At 40.9% G+C, this 14,824-nt stretch overlaps 1 protein-coding gene across 2 annotated transcripts in view; it reads right to left on the reverse strand.

Moving 5' to 3' along the window:
- CHCHD3 (coiled-coil-helix-coiled-coil-helix domain containing 3) overlaps window positions 1–14,488 on the reverse strand; it is a 121,300-nt gene extending 106,812 nt beyond the window's left edge. Inside the window, exons 1-2 of one of the 2 annotated variants that reach the window (XM_056482454.1) lie at window positions 14,187–14,488; window positions 12,653–12,719 (exon numbers count right to left, since the gene is read on the reverse strand). In XM_056482454.1, coding sequence (XP_056338429.1) covers window positions 12,653–12,719; window positions 14,187–14,351 — 232 coding nt within the window. In that variant the 5' untranslated portion in view covers window positions 14,352–14,488. The remainder of the gene's footprint in view (window positions 1–12,652; window positions 12,720–14,186) is intronic. The other variant, XM_056482455.1, reaches the window with a different exon arrangement.
- Between the last annotated feature and the right edge of the window lie 336 nt (window positions 14,489–14,824).

Genomic DNA, 14,824 nt, shown 5'->3' on the forward strand with positions numbered 1-14,824 from the left:
TCCAGTCACTTTATTAAATTTGTGGCCTCCTCTAGACTTACCCAACATGAGAAGGAAGAAAGTTGAAGGGAGAGGGTGTAAAGAATTAAAGAATATGAAATTAGTCAAAAATTAGCCCTCTTCCACCACCATGTTCACTCAGCCTCTTCACTCTTCAAGCCAGATAAACTTTGCTAAAATCTCTTTTATTTCCACCAAAATTCATGGACTAAACACAACAATCCCTTTGAAACATTCCCCAGACAACACTCCAAGGAAACTCCCAACCACAGCCAGCCAAGGGAAAACTCCTTTTTGTGCTAGAAAAACCAATTCCCAGTGAATTCCTGCAGTTTTTTGCTTTCACCTCTAGCATTTGGTGTCGATAACCAACATCAGGGCAGTCTCACCATGGATCCCATCCCAGGGGATGTTCTCCCATCCCTTTAAGTAGGAATATTAATAATATCCTTTGGGATAAGGCACCTCAGGGCTGCCTTCAGCTCCATCACCTGCCTCAGCTGCTGGCACAGGGGGAATTAATGAAAATGTCACCAGGAAAATTCCTAATTGTGCATTAACACTCACAAATACTGGATCAGGCAGCCCACATGCTTGGTGCCTTCCCAGCTCACACTGGTGGCTCCAACAATTAAAACAAATTTCCCACCCACATTTCAACTTCAGATGTGTAGAAAGCAAATATTATAATATGCAAACAGCCTCGATTTATTCTTTCTGCCAAATAAAAAGTCTGGTTTGGTCCATATCTAAATTTCACAGGTCCCACAAAAGGAGAAGGAAGGAAGAAATTGGAAGGAAAAGGAATAAAATTGTTCCCTCAGACACTGGAAGAGTGAAGCCCAGGGAGGATGTGGATGCCCCATCCCTGGAATTGTCCAAGGCTGGGCTGGATGGGGCTTGGAGCAATCTGGGATAGTGGAAAAGATGATTTCTCAAAAGCCCTGGATTTGCTGGGAGCAGCACAGGAGAGAAAACAGGAAAATGTTGTGACTAAAGTGCATCAGTATTGCTGGCAGAGAATTATTTTTAAAATTTAGTGGGTTTCAAATACTGCTGTAACTTTATAAATAACCCAAATTAGCCTTGCACTCAATGAAAACAATAATGAACCATCCCTTCAGCCCACCAGCAGAAAGAAAATCCTAAAAACACTAAAAAAGTAATTTATGTGCTGTAAAACCCAGCATTTAAACAGCAGTGGGTTTCCTTAAAGATCATTATTTCTAAAGAGCATTCTCAAGAATAAGCTCTACTTTCAAATTCATACAAGTTTAACTGCCAACACATCCAGCAACTTTTCCACTGAAATTCCCAATTCCAAGCACTTCCTCCAATCAGGAATTCAGTACAAAGCTCTCCTCCAAGGACAGAAATTTTTATTAACTGTTAAATATTGGTAATGTGCAGGAATATTTCAGACAAGCACATAGGATAATGAAATACGAAAACAATGCAATTAAGTGTGCATAATTTAAAAATATTTAATATTTTACTTTCCAAAGGCACTCTTGCATAGATTACATTCCCTATTTTCCAATGCAAATGTGGGTATCAATCAATTTATACTAATTTCAATTAGAAACAAGACAGTGCATGGTCTAGAAGTAACAAAACAAAGTTAGTTCCTATTATATTTGGAATATTCTCCTTTAAATATCCCATTAATGTTGGATAAAGCAAATCACACTGGATTTATGAGGGGGCTGGAAAAAACAGGATTAGAAGATTTTCCCCTGTGATTCTTTGAATTAGGTTCTACCTGCCTGTGCTAACAGCTCTTGTTTTACAAAACTAATTCATTTCTGAGATTCACACTATCAAAAATATGTGGGTTTGACATATTTTTGATATTTTGAAATATCCTGTCTTGGAGGACTTAAATTTGATAAACAGGTGACAGAGACACAGGCATGTTGTGCAAGAAGAGAAACATTAAATATATTCAATACATCTCAAAATATGTAAGCCCATAAAATTTCCCACCAATAAGTGCACTGAGTTAAAAAAGTCAGTTAATAAAAATTCTCCTAATTTTTAGTTTCTGCAGGAACTCCTGCTGTGTGGATAAATGACTGTGTGGAGTTTTAATGTGACTTTTTCAATTGTTCTCAATGCCCCTGGAAGAGAGGGAATTATTTCAACCAAACCTTCTTCATAACCCATCTTTCCCACACCTCTAGAATCAAATATAGAGATAATAACTTATTTCAGCAGCTGTTTAGCCATAAGTCATTTTGCCCTCCTGTTAATTTAAAATAATTAATAAAAATAATGAAGCAGAAGTATCAAATACCTTTAAAATACCATCCCTGCCTTAAATTGAATACAGCAGTGGAAAAAATTCCCATTTCAGCTGTTTCAGTAATCCCTGCTCCACACACTGGAAGGCTTTTTTTGTGGAACACAATAGATAAAAGCATCAGGATTCTGTAATTCAGCATTAAAAAAATAATAATCATATTGTAAGCAATGATAAGAAGGATTTGATGATTCTGCTTTCAAGAGGATTAAACATGTGGTGTCTTTTCAGGACAATTTAAGTTGTCCAGTTCCTGATCTTTATGGTTCAGAAGTTTATTGTAAAGCTATTTTATCTGACAGTGCAGGGAAATTTACTGGTGTTCTTTTCATCTTCTTGGACAAAAATCTGTTTTAAATTCTTTCACATGTATTTCAACAAACTCCTTCTACCACTGCAGAGGGCAGGGAAATAATTATGGATTTTTACACGTAGCAGGCAAGTAAAAAAGGGTTTTTTAACTGAAACAGCTCTCAGAAGTCACCACTAATGGCAAAGAATTGCCAAGCACTCCTGCTCAGTCCAACACTCCCAAATGGGCCTCCCTGCACTGCCAGGGCTACAAAAATAGCAAATTTTGATGTTCAGTTCATCTGCCACCATCATCTCTAAGGAGGAGTCTCCAGCTGTGATTGTGCACTATCAGTGGCACTGAAAAGTCAATCTTCCCCAATTTCAGCTCTGGGTTGGAGCCACTTTGGGCAGGAATGAGGAGATCACAAAGCTGCTCATCACTCACCCAAAAGGCCTTGAGAGAGGGGATTTTTACACCTTTGCATGGGCAGCAACACAGGCTCCAGGCAAGGAATTTTCCTGTCAAATGTTCACATTGCAACTCTTTGTGTGGCAGGCAGCTCTGCTTTTATAGCACACCCCAAACCTGCACCCACCACTCATTTTAATTAATATTAATTAAAGCCATTCATTAAGTGCCATGTCCAGTTGTTCCTTGATGTCATAGATCAAAATTCTTTTTTTAAGGTGGTGACATTGAGAAGCTGTGGCTGCCCCTGGGTCCCTGGAAGTGCTTGGAGCACCCTGGAATAGTGGAAGGTGTCCCTGCCCATGGCACAAAATTATTTTTAAGGTCATTCCAAACCAGATCATCCCATAATTCTATGATCTTAAGGGTCTTTTCCAACCTAAATGAGTGAAGAAATCCAGCAAGAAGGAGGATGGAAAGAATAATGCAGAATTTTAAAAGCATTGGTAAGGTGGAAGGGGGAACAGGGGGGACTCAGAGAAGCAAATCTACAATTAAACCAGGAAAAGACAAGAATGATGGGAAAAGCAAGTGGACAATAATGATGGAAAAGGTGATTTAAGAGAGGTTTTGTAACCATTCTGCAGCAGATCCACTATGAATTTTCCCCATCTGTCCTGAGCATATTACTGAGGAAGTTTTTATGAATGCCACAAAATCCTGCAACATTGACACCAATTCATTCACAAGATTTCAAAAAACATGTGAATAAATTAATTATCCTTGAGAAATCTACCTCTGTGGCTAAAACTGGTTAATAACTTTAAAAGCTGTTCTGGGAGAGAAAAACATGAGTCCATAATCCTGTGAAAAAAAAAACAAGCAGTGGAAATGTCCTTACAGGTAGAGGTTAATGAAAGAAAAAAGAAGATAACACTCATCAATACCTCTGCTGATCCCATTAAAGAGATTTCTCAGTGTCTGGAGTTGCATGGGAAGATAAATCAGAATATCAAACTTCCACACTGTACATTTAAAGCCATTTAACACTCAAGCACTAAATTTTAAAGGGATTTTAAAAATGTTCCCAGTAGAAGCTGAATATTGAGAAAAATAAGAAGGGTGACTATCTCCATATCAAGCCCTAATTTCATTTATTGATGACATGGGCACCAAAAGGCTGCACAAATTCTGAAAGCAATCACTTCATCTCAAACTGGGTACAAAGAAAGCAGCAGTGAGCAGTAAATGCATCTTTAGCAGCTCTTGGGTGTGCTCAAATCTCATCTCCTGTTCATTCAGTCAGGTGATAACAAGAGGCTGCTACAAAGGATCCATCAGAGCAGAGAAAACCATAATTGTAAAATTTGTTTATTCAGCTCTGATGGAAACTCCAGCACGTTCAGGCTTGGAATTGCTGACTGGAGAAGGGATGAGGGAAAGAATTTAAACATTTGTACAACGTTCTGGACATAAGAATCTCTTTTAAAAAGGAGAATTTCCAAGTATTTCCTTATTCCTTGAAGACAAGATTTCCATATTCCAACACCCCATACAGCAGCTTGTTTATTTTGGAGAATAATCTGGAAGTGAATTCAGTGACCAAGTGAAAAAAAACATTTCTTTCATGTAATATTAACAGCAGGAGCCAAGAAGTCAGCTTAGAAATAGCCAATATTCACATTTCAAATATCTGTACCTTCAAGTAACTCCTTGCACAGGCACAAGGATTTCTTTCTCTCAAGGAAACTGGAGGTGATTTACACACATTTTGATGCTTTTTCTCCAACTCCAGCAAAACCAGTTTTTTTATTGAATTATCAGCACACAGCTACAGCATTGTCAACTTTAAAACCTGTGTTTTCAGCCCAATATTCAGCCCTTTATTGCTGTTTTCAATAATAACTGAAAACAGGCTGTAAATAATATGTAATTATGATGTTTATGGTTATTTCCATTATTCAGGAATTGTATGAAAATAAAAGATAATGCTGAAATGCTTGAAATTCTCACAACATCATTATTCCCACACCTGCATTTTTAATGATTTGCAATGAGATCTGCTAATAAAAACCACTTGTACCAATGATGGGCTCAGCTGATGCAATACTTCCTACAAATGGTGGTTTTTTAGTGTTATAAATTTTGAGCAGGGAGAAAACCAAGATACTATGGGGAAAAAAGAAGTTGAAGAGGTGAAATATGGAAATGGAATGGAGAGAAAGGAAAAGGAAAAAGGAAAAAGGAAAAAGGAAAAAGGAAAAGGAAAAGGAAAAGGAAAAGGAAAAGGAAAAGGAAAAGGAAAAGGAAAAGGAAAAGGAAAAGGAAAAGGAAAAGGAAAAGGAAAAGGAAAAGGAAAAGGAAAAGGAAAAGGAAAAGGAAAAGGAAAAGGAAAAGGAGGAAAACTAAAAGTGAAGCATCTTGGATGAACCATTCAACTCCTTCAGTAAAAAGTTCCAGAGATAAAAGGAGAAGCAGAATCTTTCTGGGAAGAACCACCATCTCCCAGCCTCAAAAAGCAGCTGAGATGAAATGCTTGTTTTTAGGTGATTAACATGAGGTGAAATCAAACGTGGTTAATGAAGCTAAAAATGAGAATCTGATAAATTGGCTCTGTGAAGCATTGCCAGAGGCACACAACAAACCTTGAAAAAAATAAAAAAATAAAAAAAAAGGAAGAAATGTCCTTTCCTTATTTCTTAAATTTCAATTTCAACCAACAGGAAGGAATATCTGAAACCAAATTTTCAGCCTGGTGCTGGCCAAAACTTTAATATGACATCACTGAAAGTCAAAGAGATCAGAACACAAACAAAGCAAAATGGGGGGGAAAAAAACAGTGGCAATAAAAGTTTTTCCCATTCCCTTGAGGCTGAGGAAAAGGATCTCTAAGTGGTACCTCCTGTTTAACTAAAAAACAACTGCACAAAGCTTTCAAGCAGCAGCACCAACAAAACACTTAACCTGCCTCAGCTGACAAGTAATGAAGAGCTTCAGGAACACTTTGCTGCAGCCTGAAGATGAAAGAATAAAACAAAGCTTTTCTTTTCATCTTAATGCGATTAAATCGTCCATTTCAAGTGTTCTTTTCTACCACACTGAGGAGTCTCTCTCTGTAAATAAATTGGCATGGGAAGAAAAGTAGCAATTTACTATTAAAACTGAAAGGTTTTATTACTTGGAGGTCTCCTCGTGCTGCTGAAGTCGTGTTACATTTAACAAGAGCTGGTTTTCAATAACAGAAAGGAAACAAATGCACTTAAACTCCTTCTTCAGTCAGAGCAAAGATAAATCTGGATGAGAATATCTGTTGTACTATAAAACCAGAGAGGATTCTGCACAGCACAAAAATAATTTCTTTGCTTGGTGCTATCAAGACTTGTGTTGGTGAAATCAAACAGTTTTAATTTACTCATTGGGTTTATCTCGTTAAAATTGTCACTGGTTTTTATTTTGGTCTTTAGGATTAAAAAAAAAAAAAATCATTCAAACTGCTCCAAATGATTTCTATTCCAACAATCCCTTAAATTACAAAGCTCTTTATCTGAGCCAACTATCTGGGCTTTCTGACCTTTAATCCCAGCAAGGTCTCTCTGAAGGACAAAAGAGGAGTAGGACAGAACAGACAATTCTGCAACAACACACATGGGAGATTTCTAACAAAGACTGTGAAAAATGGGTCCCAAACAGGCATTTCCTTCCATCAAATTCTGATTTTTAATGCATAAAGTAACCAAAATAAAGGACAAATGAAAGGGAAAAAAACCAACATGTTGTTAGATAGGTTTTTAATTAATTTTAACCCACATAAAAACCCCCAAACTCAAAAACCCTGCCACACAAGTCTGGCTCATAAACAGCAGATAAACTCTGGTTGCATTTTCAGCAAGCTGAGCCTAAGGCTGGGCTCAAAGTCCTAAAGCTTTGTCAGGATTTAACTACAAAATAATTTACTCAGAACTAGTACAAAGCAATGGCACCACTTCCATCCATAAATGCATAAAGATTCAATCCTTAAAACTCATTATTTCCTGATGTTTTGCAAAGGGTTCCATGAACTTAATTCTTCCTCCTGAACTGTACTTGGTAGAAATTAATACAAGAATCACACACCAGCCACCAGCAGTTGTTTTCCAAAATGATTTTCCTGCTAAGCACTGGAAGATGAGATTTTAACAAGCACAAATCTTGTGCTCCCATAATAAAAAGCAGAAGGTTTTAACTTTTAACTCACAAACCATTGCTAAGCAAATACTTTGGATGTGCTTGTTAAACAGCAGCTACAACAAAAATCCCTTTATTTGTGTGCTACACAAGATTTGGAGAGGCAATGTCTGCACTCAGCAAACCCTAATAGAGCACAGGCAGCCTAAAGCAGAATAGCATGAAATTTAATTTCCCCAAATCCACCAGAGACCCAAAAAGCACATGGAAGGCAGTACATAAAAATTACCTGCTTCTAAGAATAGATGGAAACAAAAAGCAAGGTTTCTAAATGAAGGCTCCTTGAAAAATAAATTCTGCTTCTCTGCAAGAAGCCACACACAGAAAATCATTTGTAAAAGGCAAAAACTACAGAAGAAAGTGACTGTCACTGCAATGAGTGTGCCTGAGACCTATTTATTTCCACATAGGAGAACAGGACCTGGCACATCCAGGGCTCTTCCTTTAAATATTATCTGGAACAGCCCAAGTTTTCCACCAGTTGTAAAATAAGAAACCATTAAATCAATTAAATGTTCCCCTGATATCTGACAATAGTCATGGGATAAATTGGCTTTTGCTCTGGCTGTCATGTAGGGAAACAAAACAAAACCACTGCTCAATCCCACAGACTGAAAAACTGAATTCCTTCATTTGCAGAACCCTTGGAAACCTCAAAATTTGTTTCTTTAGTTCCACAGAATAAAAACCAATAAAGCACCAGTGGGAGCAGAGGGGGAGCTGGGAATCACTCATTGCAATTCCAGCCTTCAATGCCTCCCACACTGGGGCCACTTTTTCCATATAAAGTTGAGCAGGATTATTTAATTCCAAGAAACAAAAAGAGGAAAGGAGAGTCAGAGAAACCCCTGCTACATCTGACCTGGCCTGTCAGCTGCAGAGTCACAGAAACACAGATTCCCAGAATGGTTTGGGATGGAATTTGGACTTTTCAGCTGGTCCAGTGCCCTTCCAGGGACACCTTCCACTGTCCCAGGTGCTCCAACCTGGCCTTGGACACTTCCAGGGATCCAGGAGCAGCCACAGCTTCTCTGGAAACCCTGTAAAAAACTTTCTTCAACCAACCCAAATTTGTATCATGTCAAACTCCAGGTTCATGTTAACACAGGTAGCATTTCTTGGAGCACATTTAAATCTATTTAAATATATATTTAAACTGTTCTTGTGGGGAATTTCTGGTGGTTCAGGTCACTGCACACCACGTTAGGATAATAAGAGACATGAGCAGATGAAGTTCATTGTAACATCAATTAAATATAAAAAGGTTAAAAACACCACATGTTCCAACACCTTTTGCCTTTTATTCCTGCTTGCCTTTAGTATAAAATACCTCAGGAGATGTCTCAGAACTCAGGAAACAACTAAATCAGGCAGCCCAGAGGTGCAGGGCTGCTGAAATCCCAACAGCAGTGCTTCAGTGGAGATTCAAATGCTGCTTGGGAATGAGACAAATGTCTGGAACAAATGTCTGACAAATTCCTGGGAATACCAGAAAGTAATCCAGCTTTTTCACTCATGCCTTGCAAGATGGAAATTCAGGTTGTAGACATTCATGGAATGGTTTGGGTTGGAAGGGACCTTAAAGCCCATCCAGTGCCACCCCTGCCACAGCAGGGACACCTTCACTGTCCCAGGGTGCTCCAAGCCCAATCCAGCCTGGCCTTGGGCACTGCCAGGGATGGGACACACTCCAAAACACAATTATGGATCTTCTCCACATTCAATTCCCATGATTTGCCAGTTTTCCCCTGGAATTTCAGCACCATGTGACAAGAGCTCACCCAGCCACCTGAAAGCACCCACAGAACACCTTCACATCACCTAGACAGCAAAAACTTGAATTTCTGCAGCACTTCCTCCAACTCACACAATTCCATCTTCCCACATTTCTGCAATCCAGTGGCAGGAATGTCAAGCTCCACTAAAGATTTGCTGTTGCACTGCCAGCACTAAAACTCTGGCACCTTTGGCAGCCTGGTGAGTTACAAGATGTTTCACCTTTGGGTAATAAAACACTTCCATCACTACCTTTAACCCAAAGGATGTCAGGGCACACCTCTGCAAAGAAACTCTGTGACAAAAAAGTAGCAGAATATTATTATTAAGCATAAAAATAATTATTTGTAACAAGCAAATCGTGGCCTTGTGATCCACAACCATCTCAGCGTTACCTGAGGGTGCAACTCAATTTATTTCAGGTTTCCAGTTTTAAAACTCTTTTTAGAAAGAATTTCCAGAGCTGTAAAGAGAGGAGAGCAAATAAACACAAAAGCAAAACCCAAGCTCCCCTGGCTCCTGCTGCAGGAAGGAAGGTGGAAAATCCACATCAGGAACTTCCTGAGCTTTCCAGGTGTCTCACAGCAAAGGGAATCAACCCAGGCACTGCCAAACCTCTGGTTTTTTTCCTGTTCTAAAAATATGAGGAATTCTAAAAAGTAACATCACAAATGTCAGTTTATTTCACCTTTCAGTTCATGCAGAGAAAAAGTGCTGTTGGAACAAAAAGGTGGATGGAAGCAATTAATACATGAAAGGGCAAAGAACTGCCAGGGTTTATTTGCAGAGGATTCTTGCTTAACTGGCAGAAATTCAGCCCAACTCTCTCAACTTCCAGGTGCTCACAGAAAGTGAAAACACAAAATAATTCTCACAAGCAATCCTGCAGAGCCTCTCTCTTGTTTCTCCTGAGACATTCCAGTTTTAAATTCAGTTTTTCATGCAGTATCCAGCTATCCATAATTACTAATATCATCAGGACATGCTACAACTCTTCCAAAATATTACATTTTAAAAAATTAGTAATCCTAATTTTCCTGAGTACTGGAATGTGCTTCCATGCACCAGGAATAGGATGTGCTTAAGGATCTCCCACCTTCCCCAAATGTGTCCCTGAGAGCTTTCTCCTATGTGACCCCACAACCAAAAGGTGAAGTTTGTTCTCCTAAAGCTCAGTTAAATCCTGAGTTTGTCTCTAATTAGAACCCAACACTTGAAATCCTCATTCCTGAACATCCCAATAATATCTTTATACATTTCTGACTAGCACAAGCTGCTGGAACTCCACCCAAAACCAAACAGCAACACAAAAAAAGGACAACAATCCACAAAAATTAATCCATGAAAACAAGCAAGGAGTGACCCAGCTGCTGAGAGGCACCAGCAGGGCTCATTTCCTACACCCCTACACAATATTTTGTGACAGGGGGCTTTGGCTGATTTATTTAATGAGGACATAATAATAAATACAGTTTAAAAAAGGAGAAAAACCCTCTGTGCCCTTAACAGAATCTGTTTCTGCAAAAGGGGGAAAAAAATTACTGTCTAGAGATACTGATACTCTTGATAATTTAAGCATTTATTCTTCTTTTCCCCCCCAATAAACTATTAGTTTTTCCAATATCCACCAAGCTAAAATGAATTAAACCATTCCCTGTGTCTGAAGCTTTAGGTATAACACACACCCAGGAAAAAAAAAAAAAAAATTCATCTGACCAAATTACTTTCCATCAATATTGCTTTAGGAATTACAGACAGACTTGAAAGATTTTACACTTGTTAAATATTTTAGTGCATTTAATATTACTCAGAAGCCAGCAAGTGAGCCAAGCAAGCTGAGATGCTTTCAGACATTGTCTTTAGATGTCAGATTTCATTGTAAGTGGATGTAATTTCATTTTCTGACCCCAAACTGAAGTCAATAAATTCATCATTATTGGCAAGCAACAAGACACATTCTTTCATGTAACTGAATCCATTATTCCTCCACCAAAAGCTATCACAGGCTTGCCTGGAAGAAAGGGCTGGCTTTAAGAGCTCTAATGTTTCTCCCTCTAGACATCTTTTCTTATTTTTGTAAAGTGTTATTTGTCTGGGATGCAGCAGCACTTCACCAACATCACAAGTTCTTAAAGGAAAAATACACTTGAGGTTTTCCAAGCTTGAGAAGGTTGAACAATTATTGGAATCCTGGAAGAGCTGGGGTTGGAAGGAGCTTAAATTGTTTTTAATTCCACCCCTGCCATGGCAGGGACACCTCCCACTGTCCCAGCTGCCCCCAGCCCCAATGTCCAGCCTGGCCTTGAACACTGCCAGGGATCCAAACCCAAAACAAATTAAAAAACCCACCAACTAACCAACAAAAAAAATTAAAAAGCAGTATTTTCCACATAGAAACAAAAATGAAAGCTCAGGACATTCAACAGTGTGAATTAGCAGAAAATTCCTGGAGTTTTACAGCCCTCCCACACCCCAAAATCCCAGCAGCTTCCTCCCAAGACCATTCCCATAATTCTCATTTAAGGATGAACAAGAAACACCACAGGGAAAGCAGGTAAGACAAGCAAGTCTTACTATAAAAGTCCTATAAAAAGTAGTACAAAAAAAAAAAAAAAAAGTACAGTCCTATAGTCCTGTACTATAAAAGTCCTTTATCTGGAATAATTTCTTCACCACGGTGAAGACACAATGAAAAAGGTACAATTTAAAAAAATTTAAAAAGATTCTCAATCCATGGTTGCCATTGCAGGGGATTGGAATGAAGGGATCTTTTAAGTTCCTTCCAACCTCAATCACTCTGGGATTCTGGGATAGACCACTCCAATTAAAAGGAAACCAAATTTATGCTCCAGAAAAAGAAAGATGCTAAATTCTGTGTACTCAAGTCTTGCTGCAAGGCTGCCACAGGACTGGTGTTCAATCAGTGCTGAGTTTATTGGGATTTCCTGTAAGCATGGGAATTCTGCTCTCATGACCATTTCTGGAACACTGACAAGAGCCTTTTTTGAACCTTCCAGGTTTCTGGGAGTCCCCAAATCAGCTGTTCCAATCTGTGCCACTGCTCCTCACTCCTGCAGCAGCTGTGTCGTGCTTGCTGTGCTGAAGGATTTTAAATTAGAGCATTCCTGGCACGAGGTTTGATGCATTTCAACAGCCCTCAATAATGAAATATAAAAAGTTAAGAAAGCCATTGATCTGTGTGAGTTGTACATCACTTATTTCCACCATTCCAGGGTAGGAAAAGAGCACATTTTCCTTTTAATGTTTGCTTAAGTGTCTTTCAGCAGAACTTTCCCAGACTAAAAGTCAGCTTTGATTAAAGGACCAAGAATTTTCCCTTCAGAACTCAAGACACATTTGGTTATTTGCTTCTTCTGGAGTGTTGTGGAGTTTTTTAAGTCTTTAACAATGGATAACAGCATGGAAAGCCAAGCCTAATTTGTGTTTTACACTTGAATGTCAGCCAGAAGAAAACAAAGAGGAACTTAACTCCTCTAAAAGGCTACAAGCTAAAGATGAGCCGAAAAGTTAATGTCAAAAAACTCATCCCTGCAAAAGGGCAATGAGTTCATTAGGATGCTCTGAAGGGCACATCTGATTTCTTTTTTCACATTTTTCACATTAAAAGCTGCAAAGCAGGAGCAAACCTGCACCTGATCCTCGGTGCTGTCTCCCACTGGGTTCCTTCATCCGATCGATGACACTGTCAGACAACTGCAAAACACAACAGGGTCACACTTTAGTTCCTTCCTTATCCCCATTTCCCCTCCAAAGACAATAAAACTTGATAAAAACAGAGCTTAAAGCTTCTCTACATGACATGACAGCTGCTAAAATTCAATCCCCAGCACAAAACAATTCCCTTATTTCTGAGGTGAGTGCTCCCAACAATTAAACACAACATGATTTTGGCTCTGACAGAGGATACAGGAAAAGTAAAGGAAATAACACTTTTGGATGTGTTGCTGGTAATTAATCAGCATTTTTGTCTTTCTCAGTGATTTAATTTGCCTTTCTGAGGTGCAGAGCACTCAACCCAGGAAGAATTTCATCCAGGGAAAGCCCTCCAAGGACTTGTGCAACACAAGTGGTCACAGTCAAACACAAAGTTCATTCCAATGTTGACACAAGCACATAGAAAAATACTCAAATTCTGAACCCACCAGAGTAAGAGCAGCCTCAGTTACAGATCTGTGGAAGCCCATGATAAAATTAACAAAAGGGCAGGAATTATTAGCATGAGAACTTCTGGTTTCCAGCTTCTGTCATCAAATCACAGAATTATTTAGGTTGGAAGAGAGTTTAAAGAACTTTTGACTGCACCCCCAGCCATGGGCAGGGACACCTTTCACTATCCCAGGATACTCCAAACCCTGTCCAACCTGGCCTTGGACACTTCCAGGGATCCAGGGGCAGCCCCAGCTTCTCTGGGCCATGTTTCAGAGCACATGAGCTTCACTCTACATGGAATATATAAATTATATTACATTTATATCACTGCCATCTATTTATTCAAGAGCATTAAATAACCAGAGATGGAAGTTATCAGTTTGCTGAAACAGAATGAAATCTCAGGGCTCCTCCTACACCTCTCTTCTCTAAAAGCAGCAAGAAATGATAAGTTTTTATCACTCCTGGTATCACAGTGCCTGACACGGAAACAATTCCTAGGACATTACAGACAGCAGGGGTGACATTCCTGCCACCTGCCCTGGAACTGGATGTGGCTGCCCCATCTCTGACAGCGTCCAAAACCAATCTGGACGGGATTTGGAGCAACCTGGAATACTGGAAGATGTCCTTGCCATGGCAGGATGTTCTTTAATGTCCCTTCCGACCCAAATCTCGCTGTGACCGATGAGGAGAGAGAGAAGCGGGCACAGGAAGTTGGATCGCAGCGTGCAGGGAGCAGCACATGGAAAGGGAGGAGCTGCTGTGGAGGTCAGGGAAGACAAACCCAGTCCTGCAGCACAGATTCCCCCTAGCACGGGTCACCACGCGGGGCACACGGCTCCGAACCCCCTCTGGGCTGCAGAGATGGGAAATCACTGCGGGAGAGCGAGGGAAGCGCCACAGGAGCGGGGACGGCCAGAGACAGGGACGAGGGGGAGGGAGAAGGCAGAGGCAGGGTGGGAAGGGGAGCCGGGGCCAGGCCAAGCCCCGGGCCGGCCCCGCGCTCACCCGCACGCCCTTGACCACGGTGATATTCTCATTCTCGTCCGCCTCGAAGGTGACGCGCCGGGTGCTGCTGCCGCCGCCCATCTCGGCCCGCGGACACACGGACGGGCCCCAAGGAGACTCGGCGAGCGCGCTGCCAGCGCGCCCCGCAGCAACGCCGCTTCCCATTGGCCGGCCGCGCGCTCCCGCCCGTAGAACGCCTCTGCCTATTGGCTGAGCCCGCGCGTCGCCATGGAAACGGCGCAGCCCCTCTGTTGGGGAGCGACAGGTACCCGGAAAGGTGCGGGAACTTTTTCGGGGCGAACTTCACGAGGGGAGCGAGAACTACAAGTCCCGTGATGCTCTGCGGAGAAGAAGGAAGGGGGCGGGAGTGCCCGTCCGCGCGGTGCGTTCTGGGTAGTGTAGTCATTTCCGTCCCTGAATCTGCCCGGTACGCGAACACCTGCCAGAAAATCCTCTGAGGAGCGGCTGAGGGAGCTGGGAAGGGGCTCAGCTTGGAGAAAAGGGGGTCAGGAGGGACCTTGTGGCTCATTGGAATGGGCTGCCCAGGCAGGGGTGGAGTCTCCATCCCTGCAGTGATTCCAAACCCTGTGGAGGTGGCACTTGGGGACATCGATGGCCTTGGCAGTGCTGGGGATGGT

The sequence above is a fragment of the Oenanthe melanoleuca genome, chromosome 1A, assembly GCF_029582105.1.
Source record: "Oenanthe melanoleuca isolate GR-GAL-2019-014 chromosome 1A, OMel1.0, whole genome shotgun sequence".
Taxonomy (NCBI): Eukaryota; Metazoa; Chordata; class Aves; order Passeriformes; family Muscicapidae; genus Oenanthe; species Oenanthe melanoleuca.